Consider the following 27,882-nt stretch of genomic DNA (forward strand, 5'->3'; position numbering starts at 1 on the left):
TGAGGCTCTCAAAAAAACTGATTTCTCTTTTACTAAATTTCTTTTGCTCCCTCCCCTTCTTTCCTGACTTGATCCAAGTACGTGAATTGCTCTGGTTTCCTGATTATTTGTATTTCAAGTTTGTGATTTACAGGAAAAAGTGATGTGGCTCTAGTTGGTGTCCTTCCACCATTTGGTGCAGGGCAGCAGAGCAGAAGCCGCTGAGCTGTCCCAGTGAGTAGGCACCCTGCCCCAAACCAGAATTTGGGTTTTAAACCTGTGTGGTTACCCTTGCAGAAATGCTTAACAACTGTTGCCCAAGAGTGCTGTTTTAAGCACTGGTGCTGGTGAAAAAAGCTGGACAATGTTATTTTGATGTCTCTGCACTGCTCACCCATTGCAAAGAGCGGGGTTGCAAACAAACATGCAGCATTGTTGCAGGTTACTGCATTTTTCTGCTGCTTGAGATGGTTTGGATCACTGTGCCTTGCTGTGAGAGGTACCACCAGGCTTCTCAAGCTCTTCATCCAGGTGCTGGTGGACTCTGCCATGGAGGTTATGCCTGCACCTCTTGCCAATGCCAGTGTTCAAGACAGAGCTCTTGCTCCTGCCGGTCATTGTTGTAGAGGGAGCTAAAAGTAACGTGACTTTTTTGGGTGCGGTGTCTTTTCTGTTCTTGTTCTTTGAGCAAGCAAAACCCATTTAATGAAGACTGAAACACCTCCAGCAAAATCAGGCTCTTGCTTAATCCTACAGCTCCCGAGCTGAAAATCTGAGCAATGCCACATATCAGCTTCTGTTGATAACACTGGCAATATTTGGTGGCAGGATTTGAAGTCCCTGAAACAGGGACTGGCCTGTTTGTAAGTGCTGTTTTGCAATAGGCAAGATAGTGACAAAGTCAGCCCTATTTTACAACTAGCACAGCCCTGCAAAACGTTCTGCAGTGCAGAAGAAAAGATGTGTAGGGCTCTGCCTGGCTTTCACTAGAGATTTAGCCTTATGTGACCTCACTGAAGTCACTGAAACTGAGCAGAGGAAAGCCTGCTGCTTGTTTGCTTTAGCTGTGTAATATGATAGCAAGTGGAAACCAGCAGGTAGCTAAAAAAAATAACAAACCCACAAGTTTTTGGGTTTTGTGATGGGAGGGAAGAAGCAGGTTGCAAGATAAAGTTGAGTAGCAGGAGGGAGCATTTGTGAGGGAGCTAAGCTGGAGGCTATTGATTGGCAGCCAGGTCTTAACATCAGCTGCATAAAAGGAAATCGAAGAGTCTGCCCAAATGTTACCAGGATGAAAGGCAGGATAAATGGTGCTGAGCTGAACACCAGGCTGGTTTGCCCTTCTGAAAGGGCATCAGGTGTCCCCTTTTCACTTGGCATAGGGATTGCAGAGCACCAGTATGTGCTCGTGGTGGCCTTGACAGCAGCATTTTGAGGTAAAACTGTCCTTCTGTGGGCAAAGCACATAGAGTATCTCTGATGCTCTCACACATTCAAAGCCTGAGATCAGAGATCCGTGCCAGGCTTTCTTTTTGCCAAAAGAGAAAAGATAAAATACATAAATCCTTTTCTAGTTTTACATCTTTGTGCCAGCAGATACCTGAGTTAACATGCATATGTTGCAGAGTTCTGTGTGGCAGGGTGGAAAAATGAAATAGGAAAGGATGAGGCTTCTTGTAGCATGGAGTCTGTGAAATATGTAGTGGGAAGAGAGGCAGATTCACCACCCTTGGAGTGAGGGAGTCCTGATGGGAATGTTTCAGGTAAGTCTTAGGAACACCTTTGCTTAATGATCTTAAGCTTCCTTTCCCTCTTAAGTTAGCTAGGATTTTGCTAAATGCCTAATTTCTTTTTCAGCAGTGCAAGGATGTGTGGAACTAGGAACAAGGCTAGAAATGTCTGTACTGCCTTTAGTGGATGCTAAAGAAAGTGAATGAGTCAGTGAAGACCGGTAACAAAAATTAGTACTGCAAGCCCCCCCCCTCCCCTCAAAACCAAATAAACAAAAGCTCTGAAATGTTCATCCCTGCTGTCAGTATTTGGTTTTGGGGCAGCAGCCTTTCGCTGTGCTGTGGTAGCAAATTGCACTCCTGGAATCTCCGAGATTAGAAACAAGCCTGAGTAGCAGACAGCTGGTGAATGTGTTTTAAAATTGTCCATTTAACCCAAGGCTGCTCCACTGAATGCTTTTTTAACTCTTATATCTTTAGTTAGATGTGTGATATCTTTGGCCTTTCTCTAGACAGGCAGCCTGTATGAACTGTGTGTTTCCTATTGATGGAGCTGCATTTTCACTTGCCAGCAGTAGTGTGCTGGAAATTTCTGATTCAGAAATAGGTCTTCTATAAATGATTTAACATCAGGCCATTGAAATGCATTTGTGTTTTCCTTCTTAGGGCTATTAAAGATGTAGAGAAAACATTTACCACCAAATTAATGGTTGCACTTTTGTTTTAATCCTGCAGATGGGGTTGATTTATATATAAAAAAAATATGTGCTGCAGAGAGGAATTATAACATTACACAATTTTTCAGTTGTACTTAATTTTTTTTCATGCCAGTAATTTTCATCTAGATGCTGTCTCTTTAATGTGGTGGGATTTCTTTCTCATTAACTGTAAGGCACTGCATGTCGTCCTGTGGTTTGTATTTCTTTGTTGGCTGAAATATTTCTCTGAGGTCTGTAGTGACTAGGAGGCTGGGACCAGGCAGAAGGTGCAGGGGCTCTTACTGGCAGCTCCATCTCGTGGAGGGATATAAAAACAGAAGGGTGGCAGCTTGCCTGCAGTCTCTGGGGGCAGGCAGATCCAGCTGAAGAGAAAGAAAGGGTGTAGTCCTACATGCAGATAGGGGAGAAGAAGATTAAATGATAGAGCAGAGATTTTGCATAATACTGGCTGCTCTGATAAAATCTACTTGATTTTCCCTTGAGGATTATACAGAGATAAGCAGCCTTAGCTCATTAGCACCTCCCCTTTCTCATGCTCTGATGATTGCTTTAGGTTTGATGGCAGGTGGTGATGGCAGGATTTGCTCTGATCTGGGGAGCAGTACTGGAAGTGCAGCTCATCTTGAAGCCCGAGATGTTAGGCCGTGTGCCATTTCTTGCAGCTGAGATAAGACTCTGGCACAGTTCATTGATATATTTATGCTTGGACCTTTATTCTCATGGTGTTTAGTGCTCTCAGTGCATGAAAGCAACCATTAGAATCACAGCACTTCGTTTTTCAGCAAATGAACTTTGTACTCACTCCCAAAAGCACAACTCCTGAAGCAGCAGTGGAAGTGAGCTTAAGTGCATAACTCTGGGGAGCATCACGGTTGGGTCCTTGAAAACTGACCTGGCAAGTATGAAAAAAGTCAAGTGATGTTTTTCAGCATGCCTTCAAGTTAGGTCACTAATGATATTACTGCAACATCACAGTCATTGTCAATGTCAGTTCTGTTAAAGAAATACACGTTAATGCTCTTTAGATGGTGCACAGCGTTTTACTGTGTACCTTGCAGCCATCCATAAACATCTTCATGTGATGAAACTGGTCTGAGCCATTTCCAGTGCTGAGATGTTTTGCCCCACTTCCTGCTGGAAGTTAACACTTACTCATGTATGCTTGTTGGTGTGAGCAGTTGTTTGAGTGATCCTCTGACCTTCAGCCAGAAAAAAAGCCAAGTTGAAGTCGTTATGTCTTTCCTGGGTGATACTGAGATGTGCTCATCTGTCCCCTGGGCTGGTTTGGCAGGGACCCCTCTGTGGATTGGGGGAAGTGGAGGGTTACTCTCCCTTTTCACCAAAAGGAGAATCACCACCACCTTTGCAAAAATAGGACTTCACCTTTATATAGTATTATGCTTTAACCCCAGCTGGCAGCTAAGCACCCACAGCCCCTCTCTCACTCCCCCCAGTAAGTGAGCAAATCAGAAGGGTAAAAGTGAGAACTCACGACTTGGGATAAAGATACTACAATAGGTAAAGTAAAAGCTGCATGCACAAGCAAAGCAAACCAAAGAATTAATTTACCTCTCCCATGGGCTGGCTGGTGTTCAGCCATTTCCAGGTAAGCAGGGTGGAATTCTCATTACAGTCCCTATTCATGGACCAGACCATATGGGTTGCAATGAATTCCTCTCTTTGCTCCTGCTCCTTTTTTGGACTTAGCCACAGACTTCAGTCCCTTAGGATTTTACCTGCTCAAAGTGGAGCCTTGACTATGTGTCTCAGTCTCTTCAGGGGTGTACATGCTGCAACACCAACATAACCACAGACACAGATGCTTTGAGATGCACCTGCTCCAGCAGGAATGGATCCACAGCTGCTTAGGGCTGCTCTCCCGCGTGGACTAATCCCAGGTCACATTCCTGTCAACTTGAGTTCACACTGCAGTGGCAGCATGTCCAGTGTAGCATCACAGACACATCAGGGATGGCCTGGGCATTTGCCAGCCTGGTGCTCTGTCACTGCTGGCATCAGGATGTGGCCAGGCCTGGCAGAGTAAGATGGTCAGCAGTTCAGCAAGGAGCAGAACCAAGGAGCAGGCACTAACCAGGCTTTGGCATGCAGTGAGGCAATCAGGCCCCATGGCAAGCCCAGGAGCCAGTCAATGAATAGCTCAACAACAGTAACAGCTATAACTTCAATCTAGCACCTTCAGATCAAACCTGTCATTATCTCAAACCCTTCCAGCCCCACACTGGCCATCAAAAGGACTGTTGTGGTTTAACCCCAGCTGGCAGCTAAGCACCACACAGCCACTCCTTCACTTTTCCTGCAGAGAATGAGGGAGAAATCAGAAGGGTGAAAGTGAGAAATCTCATGGGTTAAGAGAAAGACACTAAAATAGGTAAAGCAACAGCTACACACACAAGCAAAGTAAACCAAGAAATTCCTGGGAAACACCACTTCCCATGGGCTGGCGGGTGTTCAGCTGTCCTAATGAAAGCAGGGCTTCCTCACATATAATGGTGACTTGCAAAAGCAAATGCCATGATTCTTGCTGTCCCCAGTTCTTTCTTCTTGCCCCAGTTTTATGTGCTGAGCATGACACCATATGGCCTGGAATATCCCTTGGCCTTGTGGATCAGCGGTCCCAGGTGTGTCCTCTCCCAGCTTCTTGTGCACCCCCAGCGCCTCCTTGCTGGTGGGATGGGCTGTGAGGCAGAAAAGGCCTTGACTGGAGTAAGTGCTGCTCAGCACTCACTGAAACGTCTCTGTGTCATCAACAGTGTTTCTAGCAAAATCCCAAAGGTAACTCCATACAAGCTACTATGAAGAGGGTTAACTCTATCCTGGCTGAAACTAGTACAATGTTAGACAAATTCACTTGGAAGTATATATGTACAGTATATTTATTACTCAAATTAACCATGCTAGTTGAAGGATGGTGTTTTTCTGCTTTTAATTTCATATATCAAAACCTTCCTATTTACTGGAATGTAGAAAATCTAGCTGCTGAATTATTCTATGTTGCATGCTTTTCTTTTATCTTTTCTCAGTCACTCTCCTGGTAATTGTTAATTGCCTCTCCTAAAGTCAGGCATGAATCCTGCACAGATCTGTGTGGCTTTCACTGCAGACACATCTTTGTCCAATTCTGTGGTGCTGCCCAGAGACAATTGCATCTTAATCAGGGTTGTGGCCTGTTTAAGCCCAGAGATACAAAAAAGGCTTACAAATGAAAGTACTGCTTGCCGTGGAAAAAATGTCTTTGGGTTAGGTTCCTTACTTGGAAGACTGGTGGTGCATGTGGACTCTGCACATCACAATGGGGATGTCTTCCTGCACAAGTCCCCACTTTCACATCCCTGGCTAGGCAGGAGAAGAAATGTTTTTCTGATGGTGATGTTTGTAATTCATTTCTGACCGTACCATCAGGTTAGGTTCTCATGTCACTTCTTGCTGCTGTTTTAATTTAAAATGTGAGAACAACATTTCGTTTTAAAAACATATCTTGTTGTTACATTGACTCTGAGGGTGTTCTATCTCAGCTCTTCAGTAATGGCATCTGGGCTGAGAACACTCTCAACAGTATCTCAGGATGTATTTCCACAGAAAAAGTTTGGTCTTTGACCCTTAGAAGATATGCAGCCTGAAACAAGAGTACCTTTAAATTATGCTCTGTGCATTTCCTTTGTGCTGCATCCGCAGCTGTGACCAGGTGTGTGCAGCAATGCTGAGCAGAGGATGGAGCAGGTGTTGGGTGGCAGATGAGTGGGTCAAAAGTAGAATGGACCAAAACTGAAACCAGCACTGGCTCTCCTGGGTTCTTTGCTGCACTTAGACGGTTAATCTAATCTCGTAATGCAACACTAAGGTTGTCAAAAGCAGAGGAAACTCTAATGTGTATCTGTGGTAGGCACAGTTGTGATGCTACTGACTCTGAGCTGCACCAGGAAAAAACATTTCTTCCAAGTGCTGCCCTTCAGAGCATCACTATGGCTAAAACAAAATGAACAAACAGTTGCTGCAATTTCCACAAAACTGCAAAAAAGTTGCCTGAAGCTCTGATTGAAAACCTGTGTAGCACATAAACAGCTCAAGATTTGCAGATCCCTGTAACCTGTATTGGAAGTAATCTTCTCTTTGCATGACCAAGAACTACACTGACTAGTGCACTTGGGGATAGCAAAGGCTCATTTATTTAGTGTATCACTCCACTGATTTTCTGGCATGCTGTTTGGTGGGGGAGAATAGCTTGTAGAAGTGTGTTTTTCATTATGTGGGGCAGTGATTTGAGGATGTGGTAGAAAGGAGCCTGGGGGCATGGGGACAGACAAACCGTGGATGCATTGGAAAAGCTCACAGAAATGGCCCCATATGCTTTTGTTTTGTTTCCTAACTTAATAGTAGTGGACAAACCCAGCAATATGTTTTCCCACTTTTGAACTATCTAAAACAAAGGGTTTTAACTAGCATCCTTTTCTATTTATAAAGGATCATTTATCTGACTTTACCAGGAATGTATCAAGCCTCTAGTACAGAAAGCTTGGCAATTAGAACATTTTTTCCCCTGAAAGTCCTGAGTTCTGAAGCCCAAGATGCTCTTTAGATGGGAAAGCTGAGAGTTGTGACTGTTTTAAAAAGTACTTTTCCTTTTTATACAGTGGGAAGAAATTGGCGAGGTGGATGAAAACTACGCTCCGATACACACATACCAAGTATGCAAGGTAATGGAACAGAATCAGAACAACTGGCTTCTGACCAGCTGGATCTCTAATGAGGGGGCATCCCGCATCTTCATCGAGCTCAAATTCACCCTGAGGGACTGTAACAGCCTTCCAGGAGGACTTGGGACCTGCAAGGAGACTTTCAACATGTATTACTTCGAATCTGATGATGAAGATGGGAGGAACATCAAAGAAAACCAGTACATCAAGATTGACACCATTGCTGCTGATGAGAGCTTCACAGAGTTAGACCTCGGCGACAGAGTGATGAAGCTCAACACGGAGGTGCGGGACGTTGGGCCCCTGACAAAGAAGGGATTTTACCTGGCTTTCCAGGACGTGGGCGCCTGCATTGCCCTGGTCTCAGTGCGCGTGTACTACAAGAAGTGCCCGTCGGTGATCCGCAACCTGGCGCGCTTCCCCGACACCATCACGGGGGCGGATTCCTCGCAGCTCCTGGAGGTGTCGGGTGTCTGCATCAACCACTCGGTGACCGAGGAGGCACCCAAGATGCACTGCAGTGCCGAGGGGGAATGGCTGGTGCCCATCGGGAAGTGCTTGTGCAAGGCAGGCTATGAGGAGAAGAACAACACCTGCCAAGGTAAGGGTTCGCAGGGAGGGCGCTGTGCTGAGCTTCCAAGCGGGCGGGCAGCTGGGCTTTCTTCTCTTCCATGGCTTTTGGGCCTGGTTGAGTTGGCAGTGGTGGGTCAGGTTCTCACTTCCACTGACATCCTTTGAGTAAGAGTTGCAGCAGGAAGACAGAGGCCTGGGCTGGATGTTGTGGCACTTGACACCCCATGTGCAGGTGCTTCTGGTGTTGCCAACAAGGAGAATCTGGCATTCTTCTATGATCTTTGGAGCACTGTACTATTGGGTCCACGAGGCAATTGTAGTCTTATCTGTCATTTAGAGATTTATGTTATTTTTCCTCAGTATCAGGTTTTCCTTACGAGTCTTAGAAGCCCGGTTTCTTTTTTTTTTCTGCACTGTACCCAGGAATGTTTGAAGTTAATCTCTCTATAGAAGATGCATTTTGTTTTTGTATTTGGAGGAGTGTGTTTTTCTGTCTTTCTCACTCTATGGGCGGCTGGGTATTTGATGTGGTGTGAGTTGATTGATTTTCCTCTCTGGTAAATAATTTAATACAAAGCTGCTCAGCTGTTCAGAGTTAAACTTACAGCCCCACTGATAAAAATGCTTCCATATGTGCTGAAGTTTTCCCACAAGTAGCTGGCTGAAGTTGCCCGATTGCTGGTCAGCATAGTCTCCCAAATCATCAGAGGCCTTGTGCAAGAGATCTAGGGTATCTAAAGCTCAAGACTCTAAAAAGAATATTTGCAAAGAACAACAGTGTACTCTGAATGTACAATATTATTTTGTGGTTTGCTGTATTACATGCTTGTTTATAAAATTTGCCCTTCGTTTGTAAATATGTAGCAGGTAGCCCAAAACTAATTTTCTTGCAAAAGAGAAGGTAAATAATGATTTCAATACAGTTTGCTCTTTGCAAAATTAATACGTATTGGTTATCGGTTCCATCTCAATTGGCTTCTCTTTGCAGGCACTTAATAATGGATTGTAATAGATACTGTGGGGAACGCAGAGGAATTCCACTTCAGCTGAAGTCTGTGTTGCATTTTCTCTTCACCTCACTCCAGACACTGATTATTGTTTGTAGTGCAGTACAAAGAATAGATCAGTGCATACCCACAGCAAACTGTGGTCTTGATCCTTTAGTCCTTGGCCACAAGCTTGTGACCCTGAAGATAGTTCAAATCTCTTCAAAGGTTGACATGGAGAGAAAATGTAATGTTTGAGAGAAATGTTTGTGTTGGAGAAACCTCTACTAAACAGCATGTGGAGTGGTATTTTTGAACAGAATAGTATCCTTTTTCTACAGATGTAGTCAATGCAGCAAAAGCTGTCTTGATTTTGCTTTTCCTGTGCTAATAAAGATATTTCTCCTTTTAGGAGGGGGGGAGAAGAGACTGACTCCATGTTTGATACTGTACAATGGAGGAGCTAAGATCAACATTATTCCAAGTTGAGGAAATACAGACTGCCACAGACGAGGGATGTTGGTTGATAGATCTGCCAGGTTTTGCTTAATTATGGCAGAAAATACCACATCACAAAATGACAAGACACAGATCTGGTGCTAGGTCTAGAATTTTTGGAGGAAAGGAGTCCTCTGTTAGTCACCCTTCAAGTCCTGTCCTCTGATGCTACATTTCTCAAAGCACACTTAGAGGTCTCATAACAAAAAAAACAAAAACCAAAAAAAAAACCAACCAAAAAAATAGCCCCCTCCCCCTCCAAAAAAACCCACTCTTAAAAAACCCAACTATGAACCAAAACAGCAAACCCAAAAAACTACATATTTAAACCAGAAACCTGAGACTATCATTGAAGAAGCTGGGCTGCCTGTAGAAGGATTGCAGTGTTGAGATGGCAATCGGGGGTGTGCTTTCAGAAGACCTTAGTGATTAAAAGCTGTGCTTGCCGTTTTTAGGTCTAGGTTGGTTTTTCTTTTAATTTGTTTTTCTTAAGAGGGCAGTATGTGGCCTCTCAATTTATGACTGTGTTGGGTAGGACTGTGATCATAATTAAGAAGTGTAAAGATGCTTTGTGGTAGTTTATCCCTGCCCTGTTCCTAAGGTATATTCACATAAACTGCTCTTTATCTCACCTACAGACACGATTTTTATCACTTTATTGCTCTAGAGGTGTTAAAACCAGTAATTCTTTTTTTTTTTTTTTTGTGTGGGGTAGCCCTAAATTCCATCACCAAATCAATGGGACTTGAATGCCTATGGCAAGTTCTGTTTGAGGGCCCCATTTGGATGTCCTGTGTTTACCCCGGGTCATTGTGGCAAGCTTTCCCTGCTGCTTGGCTCCAGGATGCTCTGTTGATAGGAGGCATTCAGCCTCAGGCAATTCAGGAGGTCTGTATCCAGCATGCATGGGAGTTCATGTCGATATCCCATGTGAGTAAAACACTTTCTGCTTTGGTTATTGTTACATTCACAAAGATGAGACTGTCTTCTAAGGCAGTGAGGTTAAACTTTGCATCCCTGAGCAGAGTAAGTAACACCAAGAAAGGTCCTATGTATTTGTAAACGCTCAACTTTTTTTTCACAGTCTGATTGATGCTAAGGAAATGCACTCCATGCTCCTGGCTGACATAATGGTGGTCTTGGCACTCTGCTGTGTAGCTTTCACAAACACCTAAATAACTTCTGACCTTTGGTTTGTAAATCACTTGGGTGCATCTTGCAAGCGGTCTCCCAGTTTGCTTTCACTCAGTAGCAGCTTTTTCATCACCGTGCTTTGGGAAACATTTTCAACCCAGAAGAGCCTGGCTTTGTTTATTAAAATTTCTCCTGCAAAGATGACATTTTCCAATCTCTAGTGTCACGTCTGGACAGAGCACGCTACACTCTTTTATTAGAGGTGATGTAAATCCCAGTCATCCTCACAAACATATGGGAACTATTGAAATCCCTTCTGCCTACAAATCATTAATTGGCAATGATGTTCTGAATTCATCATCTTGTCAGCAGGGTTCCTGTTTGAAGAAGGCACTGACAGTAACAGCTGAGCAATTTCTCTCACTGGGGACTCTGAGGTTGTAAATATGACATGGTCTAATCTCCTTATATAATGTGCTCACTCTGTCAATTAGTATAGGCAGCTAGGTAGTAGTTACTGTAAAAAACTCAAACTATTTGGATTTTTACACCTCTTTTGGCAACATGGCACATTTATCAGAAACTTCTAGGGACAGCTAGAGGTAAATTGTGACTTTGTTAGGACATGCTTGTAAAGGACCAGTGTTGAGGTTCATTATTCACAGGAATATATTGCTGTGCTAGGTAATAAGAGAAATTTAAGCAGTTGCTCTGTGAATTTCTCTGCTGGTTTCCAGTGGTGGTTTGGTAGCACTAAAGGACTGATGGTTATGGGCTTTGCCTCAGTTCAGATGGTGCTTTCTGAATGGACCCTTGAGGAAAATGCCTGCTTTAAAGTCTGCTTGGCCAGTTTCAAGTTTCCTAATGGTGGTCTCTGCCCTAGCAGGCAATACTCAACCAAAGCTGAGGGACAGATCCGAAAATGCTGTAAAAATCGGTGTAGTGCCACTGGCATTTCTCCCTTTACCCATTTAGGGGTTTGACAAAAAAAAAAAAAAAAATCTGCCCAATCTCTGCTTTCCTTCTTCCTGCGCTGGCATAGGTGAGTTTTGTTGTAACTTTAGTTTTAGTTGCTTACTGTAAATATCAGTACTCAAACCATTGGGGTTTGTGTAGGAAATGAATACCCTGACAAGGGCACCTTTTGGCACTTCTCTTTGCATTCATCCTCACCTTCAGCCCAATATGTTTTCAGTGAGCAGCAAGAAGTATTTATTTTTATGCCTCTAAAGACAGTTGGGCCCGTGCAACTGGAAGAGAGGGGATGTTGACATGTTAAGCTAATGAGAGCCAAAAACTTTTGCAGTGGTGAGGTCCTGGTAGTGTCCAGTGGGCTGCAAATGTAATTGATTTTGCATAGCCTGATCTTTTTTCAGAGCTGAAGCACAAATAAATTAAATATTTGAGTAAAGAAAAAATGGAAGAAAAGAAAACTCCTCAGAAGGAGAGCCAAAGTGAAAAGGTGAGTAATGAGGTCAGGAGGTCATGACACTCTCCTTTCCGAGAATCAGTGCATGCTGCCACTTGAAGAGACATCAAAAGGAGTACAGCTGGTTTTAGCTAGCTACCAGGTATATAGACAAGCTTAAAGATGTTAGAGGTGGACAAAATAATGGGGGAAAATTCAGTGATATCTTTCTTCACCCTTGATGTCTTCTGAGGAAGAACATTGAAACTGAGGGCTGGAGGAAAGATGGGTTGGGGTATAGTTTGTGGTTTTGGAAAGGAGCTGCTGCCCGAAAAAATACCTGGATTTTTTTTTTTTTTTGGTAAAACATCTCTAGAATGTTCAAGCGCTTCTGCTGTCTTAAATATTGATGTTTGTTTGATTATGTTTCCCTTAATCAACTTTGCTGAACATACCTCAGTGCATTTACAAAACCATATTTATTTTTGCTGATTGTTCATTACTTGTGTTGTGATTTAGCTGAGCCCTTGCCAAGAGAAATGAGTTTCTTACAGAAAACAAGGGCTGCAGAAAAATGTTGTGTTCACAGGTCATTTATTTTGGACTTAATTAAAACTAATTGACACCTAGCTTATGTAGTTTAGAAGTTTACCTGCTGAATCAGTTCCTGGATGATTTTGTTGCTGGCTGATTGGGGGTGAAGCAGAGCTACTCATCTTCCTCCCAAATGCAGAGCAATCAGTGCAGGCTGTTTGAAGGCACTTTCCCAGAGCAGTGATTGCCATCCCGTTGATGAGCCACTCGAAGGACACTCAGAGGCAATTGTTTATTTACAGCTGTGCAGGCAGAGGTAGTGACCCTTGGCTGGTGAGGAGCAGAAGGTACCAGCTGTGGAGGGCTGGGAGACAACTGAGGACTTAAAATGGAGTGATGACAGAGGCCTGATGTGTGAATGAAACAGACAGCTGATACCACAATAAAGAAAACCCTGTGTATTTGCATATTATGTGTGGTTTTCTCAGGTGACGCAGTGCAGGACCTCAGCCATTGCCTTCCCTATCCCCTTATTTCTAGAAAAGGAAACATGCTGCTGCACGGGTAATCTTATTCTGAAACTTGGTCTTTTGCTCCAGAGCAGACAGTGTTTCTGGTTTTATGCCTGATACACCTGCAGTAGGGGGGCAACTTTTCTTCAGTCCATTCCACAACTTGCCTGCCTCTCTGCCTCATGTTGGCTGAATTCTCTCTCTCTCTCTCTCTCTCTCTCTCTCTTCCCCCCTCTCCTCCTCGTTACCTATGCTGGAAAGGCAGCATACTGCTAAATCCTGCCTGTCTTGTGGGAGACTTCCCAGCTGGGACTCAGGTGGATAAGGCAAGTGTGCTTTTACCTTCGTAGGGGAGTGGAAAGCAAGCAAAGTCCAGGGATGATAAAAAGAAAGGAAAAAAAATCTCTTTTTAATTGTTCTACTGGGAGGTGATTACATGGCAAGAAAAACAGTGATGGAAATATTTGGTATATGGAGAATACTAAATCTGGAAGTACAGTTGCTCCTCCAGGGAGTTCTTTGCCCATCATTCAGACTTCTTGTGCGTTTTTCTGATTAAAACCAAATTGGCTGGGAATATAGCATGCTAGGTGTTTATATAATTATGAAGTACCTAGTTAATTTTAATTAGTCACAAACCCAGCCAGTGTCAGAATAGCTGAATTTCTGGCCACACAATGTGTATTCTCTTTTCAAATGTAAAGAAAGTCACTTGAATGCAAAATGCAGTTGTCACTGAAGGGAGAATGGGCTTCATTCTGTAGAGAGGTGTGTGCATGTATATATGGGGTTTTGTTCTGCAGCTGAAATAATTAACAAGAGCAGGGAAATGTTTTGCACAGATCAAAACTGTGTTGCAGCAGGACTGATTAAATATTACTGTCTTTGTTTTGGTTTGTGTGGGTATATTTGCCCTCCTTTCTGTAGGAGGCACGGTGTCCATCTATGTGCAATGATTTGTGCTTTACTAATGAGCTGTAACTTTCTGCACTACCTGGTATACTCATAACCCCAAGGACTGAAGATCTTTTCCTTGTTCTGCAGCGATGCTTTCAGGCTGCTGCTTTGACCAACTTAACCTTCCTGCTCCTTGCAGTCTGGCTGCTGTGCAGTCACCTTTCAGAAGGACAGTTAAGAAGTACTTTATTCCCTTCACCAAGTGTAGATTGAGCAGTGCAAACAAAATAAGGTTTGGAAATGACTTCAGAAGTGTAAACTGTGAAGGTCATGTTTGCTTCTTAACCATAAGATATTTTGGGACAGATCTTAGGATATGCTTTTTAGTCTGGTCCTAGATAACTAAATTATATTTACTTGATGCTGCCTTTGTTTGGTTTTATCATTCCTGAAGACACTGCATCCATTGGTAGATTAGAGAATTTATTAAATTATGGGATGGCAGAGGTGTTGTAGGACAAAAGGAGTGTTGGCCATGGTGTGGTTAGATTCCTTTGATTGCCAGCTTTGACTTTGACTTTGAATGGCTTGGAAACAGCTCACTTATTAATTGTGGTTTTTTGAAACAATTAAGGACTCTGGAAAACCACTACCGATAAAGTGCATGAATGCTTGTTGGCAATGCAGAGAATTTAATTGCCTGGATTTAAGATACAGCTGTGCCCAGCTGCCCGCTCTGTCCCAGCGCTGGAAGCTGCTGCTGGCTCTGTAAAACTGGATCGCTTGCCCATGACTGATGTGATCAGTGGAGTGCTTGTCCTGATGTCCTGGCCTGGGGGCACTCTCCCTACATGGTGATCTGTGGCAGAAGGGTCGCTGCAACCACTTGAACTGCCAAGGGTCTGCTAGAGCTCGTTTGTCAGAACCCTCATTCCACCTAATTTATATGGGGCATTAAAATGAAGTGGTACTATTGTTTTGCTCATAATTTGGGTTTTCGGTTTTGTATTTTTCATTTAGAAGCACTTAGCAGTAGTTAATGATGTGTTGACATTTCAATAATAAGCTTTCCTCTCTGCATGTTTTGCATCTTGACCATTTTCACTTGCTCTGGGTTAAAATTGAGGCTGAAATCCAGGCTCCACAAAAGCAGGCTACAATTGTGCCTTGTATGGACAGATTCACAGCTTATATTTTATTTTATTTCCTTAGCTGAATAAACTTGTATCCTTTACAAGGTAAGTGTTCAGTAGAATGAAGTAAGAGCAGTGAAACTACAATATGCATATCTGTAGAAAGAGTTGAATCTGCTTTTCATGGTAAAAGAGATACCCATTCATTTTGCTGGAAGATTGTTCATTTTTTGTCACTGAACAAGTTAATCTAGTATAGACAGAATTGTATGTATGAACAACACAGGGTTAGGTTGTATTGAACATGGTTCTGATGAGCTTCCATTTTTGATTTCCCTCAGGGTGGTTAAGAGGTTTTTAATACTGGAGCAAACTCAGAGGGGTAGGCATTACATAAACTCCAAAATGTATACACAAAACAGATTAGAGAAAAAAACCCCAAACAAACCAAGACAAAAGAAGCAATTCAAGGCTTGTGGGTGTCCCTTATTTCTTTCATACACCTGTCTTTATAAATTTATATCCTTAAAAATACCGCTGAAGTTTGAAGAACTGGGATTTGAGATGACAACTTTCTTCTCACTGTAAATGACAGTCAATCAATTTAATGCCAAGAAAAATTCTACCTCCCTTCTCCTGAAAACTCAGGCTTTAAGAGCCGTATTAAGTGGCAGTATCAGATCAAGCTCCCTGGCTGGGGGGTTTGAAAGAAGACTATCCCTGCCTGCATGCCTCCTCGTGCCACCCACAGTTACTTTCCTGGAAGCAGGATGGGTGGGAGAGGATCCACATCAGCAGAGCACCTTCGTCTGCATCTTCATGCTCCTCACAGAGCCGGCTGTGGCAGTGATGGTGTGGGCTCAGCCTCCCTGACAGGTTTGCCTGACCAGTGTGGCACTGGGGGTGGTGCTGGCTTGAGATGTGACCCATTCTTGCAGTGACACTTGGAGGGGTATCCTGAGCCAAGTCCTCACAGCAGGCTTTGACCGGCTTATGAGTAGTTTTGCTGCCACTTGAGAAGTGAGTTTTTTCACTGTGAGGAAAGAAACAGTTAATGCAGACTATTAAAACACCTTCCAGGTCATGTGGAGGGCTTTCCTCTGTTTGATCTATAACTACCAACTTTGTGAAATAGGTCAGAGTCACTATTCCTGGTTTTGCAAACAACAGCCTTGGGCTGGAGACTGAGTTATTCAGTGCTATTCAGAGACTAGAGCCTGAACCAGGATTTTGGATATCAGTGCTGTGCTTGATCTCATGTGCTCTTTTCATGCCCTTAGACTAACCTAAAGCCCTTTTAAGATCATTCCTCTCCAGGTGGATTCATTGGGAAATAACAATGAAATTAACATTCCTCTAGAGATGGAATTTGGACAGAAATTGTCATTTCAAAAGGCTTGCTTTTGTACCTCAGGTAGATGCTTTCTTTCAAAAAACCACTTGGCCTGGAGGAGCACTTTCTGAACAGGACTCTCACATCACCAAGATGCTCTGCCTAGTGTGGCAGCTGTGCCAAGGAATACATCTCTACCCAGGGGTTCATTTCACTACCAAAACAGCAGCATTACTGACTACCAGACACTCTGCACGTATATAAAAAAGCATCCCTGCCCCAGCAGGCTGTCCAGTGTGTGGACTGTCTGCATGTGTGTGACTGGTATTACTGCAATAAAGGGAGCCTGTCTAGGGAGCCAACAAGATCTTTGTTGAACTCCAAGCGATGGTTGCTACCCAGGTGAAATCACTGTCTCCTGCCTGGGCTGGGAGTTGCTCTGGTACAGCACTAATTCCACAAATTACACATTAGAGGGCTTACACCAGATTGGGCAGTCTGTCATCCCACTGCAGTGGTGACAGGGGTCACAATGCTGCCTTCGAAAGCTGCCTGGAAAGGAAGGTTTTTAATTACTGCAGAGCATGGGGAATGTGCTAATTTGTAATTTGGTGGAAGCAACCTGCAGGCTGCAGCTTCCCAGCTCCAAAGTGCTTCTCAGAGAGCTTGCAGCCCAGGCAGTAACAGAGCCAGGGGTGTGGGCTTCATTACTGCTGGGGCTCTGGCAGGTTCAAGAAGTGACAGCAATGTTGGAATCTTGGGACAGGAGCCAGTGTTTTATTAGTATAAATCCAAGGCAATTGGGCATGTTAATTACTGGAAGAAATTCACAGCAGGGAGGAAGAGGTCCAGGATGATGGGGAGATGCCATATATAATTGCCAAGGTCCACAGATGCCCTGTGACCCTGTGCTGCTGGGATTTCCTGCATTGCAATGCTTGACTGGCAGCAGACTGAGTGTTGTCACTGCAGGCTGCAATGTCTAGAGCAAAGTGCCTGCAGAGGGAATATGAGGCAAAAATAGCTTAAGGCTCACAGAGTACTGTAGCAAAAATAATCATGTGACCCTCCAGTACCAAGTCAGATGTTGGTCGGGGCATTTGTAGGCACATGAGTGTGGTGGTAAGGGGTAAGCAGACATAAGATGTGATTTTACTCTTCCTGTCCTAGCTGATTTTGTGTCTGCTTTTTGCTTGAGCAATTGATGCTCTTTTACTGCCAGAGCAGATGATCAGCAAGAGACTCTTTATAGAAGTGAAATGCTACAAACCTATGAAGAAAAAGGCAGGTGTCTTCTTGCAAAATAATATTTCCCTCTCTGCCCATCTGATGTCCTCAGTCAGGCTCAGATAAAAGCTTTTCTCCCCTCCCTGGGCACAGGACTGGCCCATATTATTTATTTATTTGTTTGGTTTTTTTTAGAAGAGCTTTTACGTTATTTTTCTTTGCTTTCACAGGTCAAGCATGATTTAATGTGTCAAAACTAGTTTGCTTAGCTGGCCTTGATTATCTTGCATACTTACACTAAAACAGGGCAGTCATCCTTCCAGGCACTGCTGCTGCCCAGACAAATGAAGTGTCACAGCAGCTAGGACCTGCTCTTGTGTTGTGACAGCAGCAGCATCCTTCAACAAAGCCGTCAGCAGGGAATTTAGACAGGGATAATGCCTACAGATATGGCTTGGGTCAGGGCAGCGTGGGCCCACACAGGCAGATGTGGAGACACGCTTATGCTCGGGAGACTTCATCGATCATTCATGTGCACAGGCATTCTGGTCCAGCTTGAGAGTCTGGCTAGTACCAGAGAGAGAAAGAAACCATCCTGTTGGTGCCTGCACTAGTGAGCCTGGCAGGAATAACACCGAGAGACCTTGCTGCAGGGTAGTGCTGCCAGACTGATACATCTGGTTGCAGGTTTCCTGGCAGAAATGAATTGCAGTGTGATCTTTTGCATTTTGTAGTCAGTGGGGATTTTATCATTGATTTTGGTGGGAGGGAGATGATAATCCTTTATGATATATTAACTAAATTATTTCCTGGCCTAGATCTTTATTAAGTGTCATGCTGACTGCCAGCAGAACACAGCCTATAGGAAGGAAATTTAGTTCATGATAATTGGTATAACTCAGACCTATTTGTCAGCAAATGGTGTGATCCTGATCTCCACACTTCCCAAATAACAGTTTCTGGCATTTTGTGGTTGTCTTTTTCTCATGTAATGCAGGAGGACACAGGCTGAAGTTCATCTACCTGTTTCTGCACTCTCCTCCATTGAGCAGAGTAAGGAAGAAATTTTGAGTTGCTTCTCACTCTGATCAGTTCAAAATGGCATAACAGCCCCTGAGCCTGGCTACAGGACATGATGCATTGTAGGAAGCCTTCCCTAAGATGCTGCTGTGTGCTCAGTGAGCAAGAGCTCTGCACTTGGCATCCTCATCATTGATGTCTTCAGGCTCTTGTCTCCTGGATGCATCAGTAACACTCAGCAGTCAGGTCAGACATCTCCTGGTGTGTTTTTGCTGGGTGTGTGGGATGGCTGCCAGCTAGAAATCTGGTGCTCAGGGTCTAGTGGAATTGTTGTGTGAGTCTGTTATTGACAGGGCTCTGACCGTGGCTAATGGCATTGACGAGTTTTGTCATCCTGATGGTGAAGGCATTGGGTCATGCACTGGCTCTGAAATGCAGCATGTTAAGTGCACTGGTAGATGGGGGGAAGTGCTCCCTGCCAAATCCTGCCCTTCTGAAATATTGTGGGACTGTTTGATTTGATTTGGTGGCCTCTTCTTTTGTCATGTTTTGTTTCTTTGGCTCGGGTTTTGTTTGGGGTGGTTTTGTTTGTTTTTTGGTTTTTTGTTGTAGTTTTTGTTTTTCGTTGTCTTTTTCCCAATAAAAGACTATGCTAAATCAGACCTTGGTGTGTAAAACACTGGCCGGTGTTGTCTGGCGTCTTGATTCCATGACTCTGTAAACTGACACAAAAAGTGTTTATTGTTTATCAAGATCCCTGTGCATGACTCCTTCTGTGTCTTCAGCCATTCAGATATGTGCAAGTCATTTTGCTGCACTTTGTGGGCGCCGTGCACACAACTAAAAGCACAATGCCTCCAATGTGGCATCTGCGTTTAATACCTTGTGTAGCTCTGTGCTAAGAAGAAAAAGGAGTATTTTACAAGAAAAGACAAACTAGCTCAAACAAGAATGAATGTTTTCAGGTGAAGGCATTTGCTCTAGGTCGGAAGCATAAAAGCACCAGCTTAAAGTTGTAGTGCTCATTTCCACTGAGCTTACTGTATTTTGCCACGCTGGTTGGGATGAAGCAGAGGCAGCCCAACAGTCACACTGCAGTTCTCTCTGTAGGACTGAGTGTGCATTGAGGGATTTAGTGAGAGGTGCCTGTTAACTGCTTGTGTGCTGCTGGCAGGTGGGTGAGGGCCCATGGAAAAACAAGCTAGAACATCTCTGGTTGTGGAGTCACCTTCAGTGTTTTGCACTGCCTGCGTGCATGAAAACAGCGTGGGCTGTGAATATAGAGAAACAAAAATACTCCTGAAAGTTTATTGAGAAAAGGCTTCTGGTTTAACAATTCAAGTTTTAAATGTTTCAAAGGCTGATTTCCAGATGCCATTGGGAAGAGTGTCAGGCCACATTCAGATTAGCCTTATTGTTCCATAATATCTTACTGGAGTACAAGGTTAATTAGTACCATAGGCAATATGCATTATTCATCACAGCAATCAGGCTTTTCTTCTACTGGTCTGTTGTATGCTGCAAATGTTTTCCCTTCCATTAACAAATTCTTGATATATCATTTTCAAATTTAATCCTGCCAAATCATATTTGTGATATATAAATTATCTGGGCACTCTGATACTGATGAAAAAATACTTCAGGTGTCAAAAGTACTATAATTTTAATGTTCAACTCCTGGCTCGCTTGGGCATAAACCTGAAGGACCATGGGAGCTACAAGATGATTTTATTAATGCCTATCTTCAACCTGCCCCAAACTGGGGATAGCACTGGTGACACAAGTAGTGCAGTTGTTTATAGTAGTGTTTTCAGTGCTAATTATCAGCAGTATTTCATTGCAGGTGTGCAGTACTGAACTTGTGTTGCTGCTATGGTACTGTGGCCGCTTGCAGTACTCCAGCATCTCAGTTCCTGACATTTGTGGCAGGGGAAGGCTCTTTGCAGCAGGGCTCCTTCAAGCAGGAGGGCTAAACATGAGGTGCTCTTGGCTCCTTTGCAGAGCCAGGGTCCCTGCCTTGCTCCAGGTAGGTACCATGTGGGCTGCAGCTGTCAGCACTGGCTGGCAGGTTTGCAGAAGGTCTAGCAAGTGTGGTTTTCACTTGCAAGGTGTGTTTGTGGTGCAGAGGGTTTGGCCTTTCTCTCTCACTTGGAGAAACCAGCGCTACCTCATCCTCAGGTGGCAGTATGTCCACTAAGAAGAGTCAAGCAGGAGGAGGAGTTACACAGTGAACTGATTCATCTGATCCTTGCTCATTTTCACCCCTGGGGCCCTGCTGCCCTCTTTGTCCAGCATTCAGGAGTCTGAGTCAATCCCATATCCGGAGATTACTGTGTTGAAGATGCCTGGCATAGCTACCGGAGCAGCACTTGGAAAACATGGTGATGCCTCTCTGCCACCACACCTACTGACAGAATAGTGTTAGTCTGAAAGATATCTGAAACTTGTTTCACTGCTGCTTTCAAGCTCTGATGTTTCACCCTGGCTACCCTTTCTTCACACTTCTGGAAGAGTTTTCCAGCCTTCTGTCAGCTGTACACATGTGCTTTAAAGTGTGTGGGATGGGCATTAGGAGGCAAAACTGAGACGCAAAACTGAGACACAAAACTGGATGGCTTGCTGAAGATCACACAAACCAATTTTGATGGAGCTAGAAGGCTTAGGCTTCCTGCTTCTGCCTTTCTTGCTTCAAGATCATTAGCAATTTTTCTCATCTCTCTTGCTGTCCTGAAAAGGATTTAGGCATGAACTTCCTTTCTAACATAAGATGGGTTGGCCTCCCTGGACATCTGGGCGAGTCTTGCAAAGTGATGTTGTGCTGTCAGGGCCCTGGGGGAGTAGCTTGAACTGACATAGCTGGAGGATAAATATGGCAGATTTCTACCTTAAATAGCCTGTGGCAACAAATCCACTGCTCAGGCAAGGAATGCTTGAGATTCCTTTGTGTTCACATCTGCAAGTAAATATTTTCCGGCACCCTGACTCACTTCCCTTCTGCCCCTCTTGTTTTGTATGTGCATTGTTCTCTCCTCCCGACTCTCCCTTTAGGAGGAGCCAGCTTAGGTGACTGCTTTTCTGCTTGCCTCCTCCCAGCTGGCATGGAGGGGAATTCCGAGGGCAGGATTTTCACAGTGGAATGCAGAACACAGTGTTTGATTTGTGTCAGATAACAGAAAAGAAACAAATGCTTTGAAAGCGAGTACCCCTGGTGTGTCCGGGGCTTTCTGGGGCAGTTTGGAAACAGCTTTTTAGGGAGAACAGGCAGGTGGATAAGTGCCCAAATTACACTTATCTGTCAAACAACTGGCAAATGTCTGTGGTCTTTGACTTAGATGCTGTTGTGATATAAACAAATGAGCAGTCACAGGACTGTAAAGCGGTGATGATGAGTATTATTCTTTTCTCCTGATTATTACCCACTGCTTTGAAACAAGTAGTTGAGATTCTTGTCAAGACCTCTGCTCTTGTGTAAAAGTGCATTTGTAGAGCAATTCTGATTGCTTCCAGTTAAAAAGGAATACACGCAATGTTTCCTTAAAAGTTGGTTGTAGGCAACAGAATAATAAGTAAAACGTACATAAAGTATAATTATGTAAATCACCAAAAGTGGAATGGCTTAATCAGCTTAGTCTTTAAAAGTCACATCAATAACTTATGAGCTTTTATAAATGTGCAGTGTATAGATCCTACTTTGTAGCACACTGTTACGACATAATGGCAAAGGAATCTAATGTTTCAAATAATTTCTGAGGACAAACCCAAAAATTCACAGCATTCAGTGGTGTGTGAATTTTGTGTTGTGTTGTAAATCATCATGGCTAAAAGTATTAATGAGAGAAAATCTTCTGCAGATGCTGCATCCATAGATCTCTGAAATAGCTTGTGGGGGCAAACACTAGACTATGTGGCTGATAAATAATAGAAGAGTTTCATTCCCTCTCCTCCTCCTCCTCTCCTTTTCCTTAGGTTTACATGACATGAGCACTGCTTGGGAAAAGTGCCATTAAGTCTGTACCAGAATGGAACAAAAGCCATAGCTTTTCCAGAGAAAAGTTATATTTCTGTTTTGGAGCAGTGGGTCTATATGTGTGTGAGTCTGAAGGCAAGAAAAAGCTATTTATTGCCACAGCTGTCTGACACCATGAGTAAAGAAAGAACAATGAAATCAGAGAGTGTGCATAGGAAGGGAAAAAGCCCATCATCTTTGCTTCAGCCACACAGATATAACCAGCCTGTTGGCCTTTTTCAGATGTCCTTAAACATGCAAACAACTTGTGTACCTGAGGCTGTGCCCAAAGGATGGGAGGCCTGTTCCACCCAGCAGCTGCAGGTTTGGGACATGGCACACTCAGCAACCTAGTGATGTGGCATTTGGTAGGCATTGTGGATACTCTGTTGTATCTTTCCCTTGTATTTATATCTGGTAAATTTATTACATCTTCCTGTTAAAGAAGGATGTGGTGCTGGTGCTAATGAAAATGACCCCATAAACTCAGGTTTATCCTCTTTTTTTGTTGTTTTGGTTTTTTTTGGTTTTTTGGTTTTTTTGTTTTGGACTCTGCTTTAATAGTTTGTTTTCTAATGGCAGCAAGAAATCAAAGTCCCCTAGATGCTTTTAAAATGACCATGTTTGGAAATATTTTGAATCTTCATTTCTTAAGGAAAAAGTATCAGGTTTTGCTGTAAATAGCTTGTTTGTGTTTTGCAAAAGGCAATAAGGAAATGTAGGTTTTCCTGGGCTTTAAAACAGCAACAACATCAATGTTAGTAGCACTAACACAAGGCTTCTTCAAACATAAGAGAGTTTTGTGGGTGATGATGAAAAAAAAAAGACTGAGTAGTCAGTCTCAGTTATGTTTCTTGTACACTTGCCTCTCTGAGATGGAATTTCCAGGGCTTTTGTCACCAGATCAGATATCTGTTGTACCTTGGGGATGTCATTATCTTCATTTGGTAATGGGGAGCAAAACAAAGAAAGGAATTGCCAAAATCATGGATCATTCAGTGGAAAATCAGGCTTCCCAATCTCATAGTGTACTTTCTAAAGTGCATGCCTGTGCAGGTACATGACTGCTATTCCTTCTCATTAGTGAGTGTAGGCATGTGTCTTCTGTATTTTAGCTGATCTTAGTGACTTGCTTTCCTGGCAATAGCTTCAGCGATGTGATTTGTCATTTACAGTTGAGGGGTTTTTTTTCCATATATGTAGGCCAGGATTTCAACTGTAGCTCAGTCAAACACTTGATTACATTTTGTATTAGATGTTCTTACAGTCTACAGGATTTTCTCAACTAGGTTAGGAAAGCTAGCGGCGGGACAACATCATCAATATCTGAGTATTTACTTTGTTATGTCCTAGGCTATTGGAGAAATAAGAGATCTTTAAAATGTAGAAATTCCACTACAAAGTACATTACTGAGTTATCTGTATCTTCTCTCCTGGATCAGGCTGGATTAAATATTTTGCTTTTTGCTGACTTACTAAAAAGGGTAATTTGTGGCCTTTTCTGTTTTGCTGAAGCACCAGATCTGAATACATGTTCCAGTGTTTGCTTTAAAATAGCATGCCACTGAGCATGGTGTTCCTACATATTTAATTATCTCTTGAAAAGAGAGTGAAAGTGAATCCGTGCATGTTGCCTCTGTGACAACAGAACTAGATCTCTTCCCCTCAAGTAAAAATGAAAACAAAAGCTCGTCCTGACTTAGTGCAAAACTGGCAATCTACTGTTTAGACAAAACCTCTCAGACTTGCAGCTTCTGCAGCCAAAACATACAAGTGCAAAGTCTCCAATAAGTGATAATTAATTAGCATGTAGAAGTGAATCCTGCTGTGAGCCTTCCGTCCCTTCAGTTAAACTGTTTTATAATGTAATGCTATCAAGATATTTCATTGTACACAGAAAGGAAAAAAAAAAATGAAATATACGTTCTCAAATTCCCATATGAGGTTGAGTTCCTTTCATTTATCAAGCTTGCTGGTGTGCCTCCAGAAATTTTCTCCAAAATGATGACTAGTTCTTTAATTACACTTAGATAGAGCTGTGTTTGTTGGTGGTGTTTGAAACTGCAGATTGAATTTAGTACTGTAAGTGTCATTAATCTGCTGAAATAAAAATACCGAGTTTTTAATAAGGTCTCAGTTTAATGTTTTTAAAAGCTCTGAAGAGATTTAATGCTAAAACAGCCAATATAAATCTGCTTGGCTCCTCTGTCTCTCTCAAGCATGTACCTCTTTTCAAGGGAGCTTGGCTCACACTAATTGCAAAGCTGTTTATTGCCTGCATGAATTTGATGGACTCTCACTTTTATTGTTAAAAGTTGTTAACATCAGAGGTGACCAGGAAGCTGATGTGGCAGAGTCTATACATGGCATTAATTGCCCTCAGTTTTCTGTAGGACCACAGAAAAACCCCAGCCTTTCTGTCGTGCTCTAGATGCCTACAACCTGTGTGAAAGAGTTCACGGGTTTGACTCTTACTCTCTTTTAAGCCTTACCTGTGTGGTTTTGGCTCCTGTTTTGGTGGACTTGGCTATATCCTTTTTGATCTTGTCAGCAAGGGTGTATCCATGCCCCTACTTGATATTGCTGGTTGCAAGGCATTGGGAGATGAAGCTGCATCAGCCTGGCACATAGAGATATCGTGCAGTGCTAAATGGAGTAGAAATATGTCATTGCTTTCATGATTACAAATGTTAATTCTTAAATAAGTTCCAGTCTATTTTTTTTTCCTGCGTTATTTTAGTTTTCCCTGTTTTTAGCCAAAGGTAGTTTTTATAGCAAGTAATCAAATTGATGGGTTTCAAATGAGGAAGGGAGAACATTGCTTGATGGGTGTTCTAATTTATATATATGAAACATGCATGGAAGTCTTGGTGACTTCTTTATCAAACTTTACTCATTCAACTTCTGTGGACCTGTCACCATTTATACTCAGTGCACAGCAGGTCCATCTTCCTCCTCCTCCCTTCCTTGCTAAGCTTCCTTGTATGGGAGAGCCGAGGGGACCTTACCCCTGGAGTCAGGATGGAGCTGCCTGCATGTCAGTGAGTGTATTTAGCCATCCTAATAGTAAATATTGTAGTTGAGAGGCAGTGGTATTCACAGGGGAGCTGTATCACTGCAGTCGCTTCAGAGCAACAAAGAGCGGAAGCTGCACCAGCCTTGAAGATGAATCAGTGCTGCGGTGATTAAAGAGATATACATTTCCCGTGCTCCACGGAGGAGTCGGCACTGTTTTCCCCAGGGACTGTCGTCAGTCTGTAAATAAAAGATGCTGACAGTTTCCTTGGGGAGCAGCTTAAGGACTGAGAACATCGTTTGCCATTAGATGCTCCTCATTAGTCAGTGGCTGACACAGGGAAAGCTGGGTGGGGTGCTGAGCTTTGGCATTTTTCCTCTTCCTGGCATTATCACCCCTTCCCTTTCAGGGTTTGGTCCCACCATCTAGCTGACATGAGGGAATACCTGTGGATCCTAAGGTGTTTTGGGGGGTGGAGGTGAGGAGTTTCCTTGGGGACTGAGTGCTGTGTGGAGTTAGAGAAGTGCAAATAAACACTGTCTCCCAGCAAGGGCAGGGAGCCTGCGTGCTTGCAGGCTCGGGGCTGGCAGGGCACGGATGCTCCTGAGCACCAGAGCACAGTTAATGAGCACTGCTGCTTTTCTTCCATCCGTGTGTGAGCAGCTTGGCAAGCAGGCCAGGGCAGATGAGGGGGCAGCTCAGAGCCCAGTTACTGTCCTGCTCTTTAATTATTACTGTTTCCAAATCCCTTTCAGTATTCACAGCTCAATTTATGCGCTAATTGGTGGCCCTTTTAATAATCAAAAGACAGAGACTGCAAAAGTCGGTGTGTGCGTTCTCTCAGCAGTGCCACTGTGTAGCTGTGATAAATTATCTGTGGCAAATGTTCTGTTGCTTTGTGGTGCTTGGCCTCTGTCAACCAGCACGTTTTCTGCTGGTTCTGGTGACCTCCTCTATAAAAATTCTGGTCTGGGAAGGAAAAAACTGAGGGGAGAGTGGCTACAAAGTGCTGTGGTGCTGCTGGAGCAGAGCAATGCTAGAGAGGGGATGATGTTTCAGGGAGGTTTCTGCTTTGGGGATGGTGATGGAGGAGTGGAGACCATGCAGCTCCTCCCCCAGATGGTGTGTGAAGAGCTCTGCACCAAAAGTGCACCTTGAAGTGAATTACCCGTAGCGCCTCTTAAGGTACAAAAATAGGATTCTTAATTTTCACCACCTCCCTTGGCTTCCTGTGTCTGCCTCCTGCCCCTGTCCCCCTTGAGATCCAAGGTGGAATGAAGCTCAGCTTCCTCAGTGCCTCTGGCTCTCCTCTCTGCTGTCACACACACCACCGCGTTTTGCCGGAGCTGCTCGAAATGCAGCTATAATTGTCGAGTACATGTCTGCTCTCATTCCCTCCCACTCACCCTCTGGTACCTTGTGCCAGGCTCTGCTTTTTTCTGAAACCCCTCCAGTCATTCCTAGCATTTCCACTGCCCCTATCCCTCTTCCCTGATGCACCAGGGTGTGTGATAAACCCCCTTCTGCACACCACAGCCCTTCCTGTGCACTTCTGAGCCCCCAGCAGCGCTGAAGTTTTTCTGGGGTATCCACATCAGGAGTAGCTAATGTGCTGGGATGCAGATTGCCTCTTGCCTTGGGATCAGGTTTGCAGTGTCACCAGGCTCCCTGGCAAGTGGAATCAATGCCTTTTTTTTTTCTTTGGTTTTTTTTTTTTTTGCAACAGGCAGTTTTGTTCTGTGTGTGCAGGCAGAAAGGAGATGTAACACCCTTCCTGCTCCCAGCAGCATCCCAGGCAGCTCGGATGGGTGGAGTGGCAGGACCTAGCATCTGGGCACCCTCCCATGAACAGCTGAGTGAGTGGGACTGGAGAAAACTCCACTCTTCCAGCTGCTGAGGAGGAGGTGCATGATGATATGAGCCTCAGAGAGTGATGGAGGGAAGGGACAGCTTGAGTTGCATGAGGGATGGATTATATTATAAAGCATGTGAGTTTGTTTTTCCAGAGCTCTCTTGCGAGTGAAGAGTGTGGGTGTGGTCTGGGCCTCTGAGGATGCCCTGTCTTTTTTACAGGAGATGTCGCTTGTAATTTTTCCTGGAGTTGAGGAAGTATCCATTTGTACCCTTGAAAAAGTCAGCCTCTTGGAGAAAGCTATTTTTGTTGGTGCCTGGGCTTCAGGAAATATTACCAGGTTGCTTGCAAGATCGTAACAAACTTTTTAGTTACTGGGTGTTCTCCAACCAGTGATAACTGGTCAGTCTCTGAGGCCAACCCTTTTAGAGAGAAGTTAAACATATTCTATGCATTAATTTATTTTTAATCAATTCTTTCATGTCATCAGCAAGAGACCTTCACCTTGAAAGAAATACATAAACCTTCTTTTCACCTCTCACAGCAATAAAATTGGTAAAACAGCCTTGAAGTAGAAACTGTTTTCCTTATTTCTTGGTAAGTTTGTGGAAAG

General features: G+C 43.6%; 1 protein-coding gene across 10 annotated transcripts in view; it reads left to right on the top strand.

The window, feature by feature from the left end:
* The window catches only part of EPHA5 (EPH receptor A5), a 194,012-nt gene that overhangs the window by 36,778 nt on the left and 129,352 nt on the right, over positions 1–27,882 (top strand). For all 10 annotated transcript variants that reach the window (XM_064711003.1, XM_064711008.1, XM_064711004.1 and 7 more), the window contains exon 3: positions 7,078–7,741. In XM_064711003.1, coding sequence (XP_064567073.1) covers positions 7,078–7,741 — 664 coding nt within the window. The remainder of the gene's footprint in view (positions 1–7,077; positions 7,742–27,882) is intronic.

This window comes from Zonotrichia leucophrys, chromosome 4 (assembly GCF_028769735.1).
Source record: "Zonotrichia leucophrys gambelii isolate GWCS_2022_RI chromosome 4, RI_Zleu_2.0, whole genome shotgun sequence".
Classification (NCBI taxonomy): domain Eukaryota; kingdom Metazoa; phylum Chordata; class Aves; order Passeriformes; family Passerellidae; genus Zonotrichia; species Zonotrichia leucophrys.